The sequence below is a fragment of the Echinops telfairi genome, unplaced genomic scaffold (assembly GCF_000313985.2).
Source record: "Echinops telfairi isolate 266 unplaced genomic scaffold, ASM31398v2 ScPeMD7_7427;HRSCAF=8465, whole genome shotgun sequence".
Classification (NCBI taxonomy): Eukaryota; Metazoa; Chordata; class Mammalia; order Afrosoricida; family Tenrecidae; genus Echinops; species Echinops telfairi.
The window spans coordinates 13,242,465-13,248,163 of record NW_022111327.1 but is presented as its reverse complement, the minus strand read 5'-3'; the positions used below and the strand labels follow the sequence as shown (position 1 = coordinate 13,248,163).

At 46.8% G+C, this 5,699-nt stretch overlaps 1 protein-coding gene across 1 annotated transcript; it reads right to left on the bottom strand.

Annotated features, from left to right (window-relative positions):
* Nucleotides 1-1,665: 1,665 nt before the first annotated feature.
* On the bottom strand, nucleotides 1,666-2,832 carry RNF113A (ring finger protein 113A). Its single transcript, XM_004710065.4, has one exon. The coding sequence runs from the start codon at nucleotides 2,740-2,742 to the stop codon at nucleotides 1,717-1,719; it is 1,026 nt and encodes a 341-aa protein (XP_004710122.1). The 5' UTR covers nucleotides 2,743-2,832; the 3' UTR covers nucleotides 1,666-1,716.
* Nucleotides 2,833-5,699: the final 2,867 nt, after the last annotated feature.

The following is a 5,699-nucleotide window of genomic DNA, read 5'->3' as shown; positions in this document are numbered from 1 at the left end:
ACAAAGAAGTCCGAAAGAATTTAGCACACTATAAGCCTCCAGTGAATTTCCTGGGGCCACCGACTAGGGATGTGAACAGCCCTGCCCCCAGAGTACATCAGAAAGTGACTTAACGCAGGTATAGCTAAATTCAAATTTAACAGCTTATCATTTGTTTTCCCCTTCTAACCTGTTCTTAATTTCTTCTGTATTATTTCCTGCTTTCTTAAGGATGAAAAAAATGTAATTAATGTCATTGAACAAATTGTATCGAAACTGTTTAAATGAAAACCTAATTTAATTTGTTTTGTCAACTTTCACTGCAAACACCAAAAACATTTTGTTAAGAAAATTAAAAAGAAATTCCATATAATTAATAGGTACAGTTATTGCTTCCATCACAGCTTTGGTTCTGTCCAGCAGATTCTAACTTTCTCAAACACCAACTCAACCCCTAGGTACAACTGTGACGTCTCTCCCTGTCTAGGACAAAGAAGAGTGAAGACCATCAAAAACACATGGAAACAATTAGGCCAGTAGACTGAGGAAGCATGAGAATTTAAGTTTCCATGACCCTGAGCCCAGAACTAGACCGTGTCTGGCTTACCACTACCAAGTGGCTCTCTGAAAGGGATCACATCAGAACAGCGGTTCTCAACCTGGGGTTGTGACCCCTTTGGGGGTGTATCAAACGATCCTTTCACAGGGGTCAGCCAATTCATAACAATAGCAAAATTACATTTATGAAGTAGCAACGAAAATAATTTTATGGTTGGGGGGGTCACCACAACATGAGGAACTGGATTACAGGGTCGCGACATTAGGAAGGTTGAGAACCACTGCATTGGAAGGTCCTGGAGAGAGGGGGAGAAAAATGTGGAGACCAGCTTTACTCATCTGATAGACTGGTGGAATTCCAAGATCATGGTCCTTAGTCACCCTTCAGGTTTGGATCTGATCTCACCCTTGGTGGCTCAATTTTCAGCCAAAGGACAGGTCTAAGGAGAAGAGTAACACCAGAGATCAGCACTCCTTAGAACCATTAACCCTTTCAGATCAAAAGGGCAGCATGTCCTCAAGGACACAGTTCAGAAGGTGAGAGGAGGAGAAATGAAAATAGGCAACAGTGGGGAAGTGGGCTCAGTGATGCTACATTGTCAGGATTGTTTGTAATCAACGGCACAAAACAAAATGTGTGTGAATACATTTTGAATAGAAAGACGGGGTTGCTCTGTAAAACTTCACCCAATTCACACTAAAAAGTTTGAAAATAAATCAAAAGAGCAACACGAGAGACAAACAAAAAATCCCAAGTGCTAGTACACCAGATCAATGTATGTGTATAAAGGGGATAGGACGGAGGGAATTGTTAACTTTTTCTATTTTCTGAATATGTTAATATACTTTTATCATGAAAAGGTCTATTTCATTATTGAGCATAAAATTACACTTAAGAATCCTCCCCACCCCCCCAATAATTTAAGGCAAAGGATTCTTGTAAAGTATATACCTCACACTGCTAAAAGTTTCTCTCAAAACCTGAAAAAAAAAGTTTCTCTCAGGGTTGAAAACCCAGGTTATACCTACCTTGAGCTTTTACAGCTCATCTGAGACCCTAATGTCACTCCTGTCTATGCACCTCCCCCTACCCCCCACCCGCGGAAGGAAGGACAGACACACGGAAGATTTCCAAAACCACAAAACATTTATTCTGAGATTTCCAAAATCAGGAGGAATTTAAGTAATGGGGATTGGGTCCTCCTCGGGGTCTTCTGGGAAGTCGGGAGGCCCACCCGCTCCAGCAGCTTGGTATTTCTCCAGTTTGGCAATCAATTCTTTCGCTGGATTGAAGACGCCATTGGTCTGCTGGTCACAGACATAGCAACGAGGGGTGGTGCGGAAATGCTGCAGTGCACAGCGCTCGCAGAAATAATGCCTGCATTTGGTGACAACGGGGTTTTGGAAGGTCTGGCGGCAGATGAAACACTTGAATGGTATTTCCTCATCGTCGCTTCCTACTTCATAGTTTTCATCCTCATAGACGCCATAGCGACCCTCATCAAGCTCACGTTCGATCTGCCACCCATGCTTGTAATCTGAACGATCGTGGAGGAACTTGCAGCTGTCTCCGAAGCCGCAGAAGCCGGTCTCCTTGTAGTCCTTACAGATGTCTGGCTGGTAGTCCCAGCGCACCGTGGCACGAAGATGCTCGGGCGCGCGAATGGGACCTTTCCTGGCCATTCCGGAGGAGGCATTGCCCATTGACGTATCCTTGGGCTTCATGAATTTCTGATAATTGTTGATTCCCCGATAGATCTTGTCATCTTCCTTGCCCCTCAGCTCCTCCTGGATTTTCTGGTTGCGCTCAAAGATGGCTTGTGCATCGCGCTCTTTCTCGGTATCGAGCTCGTAGACTGCGGTCGCTCCCATATCCTCGGGCCCCACGGGTTTCGCAGAGCGGGTGGACTTGTAGACCACACCTACACTCTCGGGCTCGTTCTCCTCCTCGCTGCTCACGTGGTCGTAAGCCGCCTTTTGTCTCCCGCTGCCACGCGTCTTCTGTATCATCGGATTGTGGATCGTCCGTTTCTTCTCCGGCCGAACCACGGGGCTGCTTTCCTCGCCACTGCTGCTGCTCTCCTCCGGCTCGCGCTCGCAGACTGGGCGCTTCCTCCGGCCCGCAGCACCTTTCCGCCCGGGCTTTTTGAAGAGGAAGGTGCACACCTGATCGGCCGACTGCCCCGGAGAAAGTTGCTCTGCCATTTTGGAGGCGTTAGCTGCCAACGGCGCCGGGCGTGTGCTCCGCGGGGCGGCCGGGGAGCAGTGACCCGGGAAAGCGCTGCGAGAACGCTCCAACACCAGGCGCGGTTGCGCACACTCTTGAGCCTTACCGGCCACCGTCGCTCCTTCCGGCGCAGGCTGGCCGGTGACGTGCCGCGGGGCTTGCCGGGAAGGGAGTTGAGCTGAAAGCCGGTCACCTTTGAGTGGGCTTGGAGGAAAGTTCGCCGCGATGTGGTTTGAGATTCTCCCCGGACTCGCCGTTATGGCGACCTGCCTGCTGATTCCAGGAATAGCGACTGCTCACATCCACAAGTTCACTAACGGGGGCAAGGTGAGCCGGTTCCCCCAGCCTCGGCTTTCCGAAACGAAGGGCGGTGAAGGGAGGCCCTAGCGTCCGGTGGGAGACCTGGTGCCGTCGTGGTTACATGTTAGGCCGCTGACCGCAAGATGGGCAGTTGAAAATCATCTTCCACTACGGCAGAAATCGCATCCTAGTCAAGCAAGAAACCGCTGACTGTTATTCGGGGTAGAGGGGGTCCAAACTTTGAAACATGGGACTTTAGGCGACGAGTAGGCTTATTTCTGGCTGGATTTGGATTTTAATTTCCCGTGACAGTTTCATTTCCCCAGCTTCTCTTGCAGGCCCCTAAGAATTGACCCCCACCGCCCTGTTTTTCATAGCAGGTTTTCTTTCCTTCCCTCTCCGTAGCTCTTCACCTGGCCTCGGGAGTATTGGTCGGGAGTGCAGTCATTTGTTTGGGGGCTTGTTGGAGCCCTAAAAGGCAACAAGGGAACTTCCCCAAAGACAAGAAAGATAGTGATGCAGGTTAAAAGTAGATGCAAGAAGCCAAGTTGGCCTTAATTCTGAATTTAGTGGTTTGATTTTTATGTAAGAACTTCTGGTCTTGTTAGTCTTGTTAACATTTCATCTCTTGGGGTCAGTCTTCTTTATTAAGTGCAATAATAATTGCTTTTTATTTGTAGGAGAAGAGAGTTGCCCATTTTCAGTACCAGTGGGCTTTGATGGAAAGAGATCGGCGTGTCTCTGGGGTGAATCGTTACTACGTATCAAAGGTAAGATGACCCTGATACTGTCCATCTGCCAGAGTTAAAGTGGGTCTGGTGATCCCTGACCCAGGATCATAAGCTGGCGAAGAAGTGGCAGAGCTGAGATTTCTAGAAGCCTTACACTGTACTATGTCTAGTTGGTTTGATTATGGCCTCATTTGTCAAGATCAAAAATTGAGGTTGCTGTCCATTGCCTGCAAATTGTTTTTATCTTAGGGACCCTTGGTGGTGGTGTGGCTTATGTGATGGGCTGCAGTCTGAAAGGTCAGCTGTGTGAAACCACCATCCACTCTGGAGAATGATGAGGCTTTCTACCCCCTTAAAGGGTTACAGTCTCAGAAACATACAGGGGAAATACTGCTCTGCCCTATAGGGTTACTGTGTGTCGTCAGCATTGACTCCGTTGCCGTTAGTTTCAACTTTATCTTGGATTATGGGCTATGATACAATGGCTTTTAATTGCCAGGGGGAACACGGAGTAATTTTCTTTTCTGAAAAAACAAAAAAAGAAAAGAAAAGGGGGTGGTAGGCCAAATAAGTTTGGGCACTTCGGCTGTAGCCCAGGCATTGGCAGATTGTGACTCTGGAGTCATATGCGGCTCTTTCGGTCTATCCATGTGGCTCTGAAGTCAAATGGAAAGATTTGCTATTCAGATAATAGCAATTTTATTTGTTTGTTAAAATATACTTATGCTCTTGAATAATTTTTAAATTGTTGTGAGGGACAGGATTGGCTCATCCGACTCAGTTTGCCAACCCCTGCTGTAGCCTGATCTTTCTCCTTCCCCTCCCACCCCGGGTATCCATAAGTCTGTTTCTTATGGTCTGAAAATCTTTTCTTAATACATGTTTTTAATACCAGTGGTCTCATGCAGTATCAGCCCATTTGTGATTGACTGACTTCACTCAGTCTAATGTCCTCCAAATCCATCTGTGTCTTGAGGGGTTTCACAAATTCATCGTGACTCTAGTGGTCAATGCACAGTGTTGCGTTGCGTGTATCCAAGTTGGTTTATCCATTCTAACACTGATGGCCATTTGGGTTGTTTCCATCGTCTTGCTATTGGAATAGTGCTGGGATTGTCCCTTATTGTTTTAGGGTATACAGCAATTGAGGAAAGAAGGTTGCTGGGTCAGATGGCATTTCTACTCCCAGTTGTTTGCGGAAGCGCCATACCACTTTCCACAGTGGAGTGACAGTTTTAAGGGCATAACGTTTTCCCCGATAGGTAGCCCATCGACACAATGGCGTGTTTATGGACTAGACCATTCTATATTTGACATACTGGGAAGTTAGATTTGACATACAATTGGGCCTGTTTCACAGATATGAGCTGGTGGACTCTGGATTCCTGCACCAATGCCGCATTTAGAGACTCACCCTATGCTGTTTGCAATTGGATGATAAGAAATTGCTGGTTTTGTAGGTCAGAAATGCTCAAGAAGCAGCATTTTCACCTGGTTTAACCTCCTGCTACTACGTTCTTATGTCGTGTGGGCAGTTGTTCCTTCTCATTGGTCTGTTTGGTTTTTTAAATATTTCCTCTTTGTTCGCGAATTGAACCCAAGGTAAAGATGATTGTTCATCACGTGGAAGAGAAAACAGTGGGTCAGAGTGGCTAAGGACCATCAGAAGGTCTCCACCTAGGTGACCTGCCCTTGGATAGCGTGCTGATTTGATACTTGAGACAATTTAGTCAAATAAGTGTGATCAGAATTATTCACTCAACTCAAGCAGTGTTTCTTACCGGGTGGTCCCAGAAACAGCTGACCTATTCATGGAAATGCAAATTTCTAGGCTCCTGGCTATTTCAAAGGAATTAGGATTTCTAAGAGCCCAGTGTTTGGAATGCTGGGAATTGTAACCGCGG

Excerpts from the sequence above, each read along its gene's own strand:
- RNF113A (XM_004710065.4), bottom strand. The coding sequence starts at position 2,742 with ATGGCAGAGCAACTTTCTCCGGGGCAGTCGGCCGATCAGGTGTGCACC.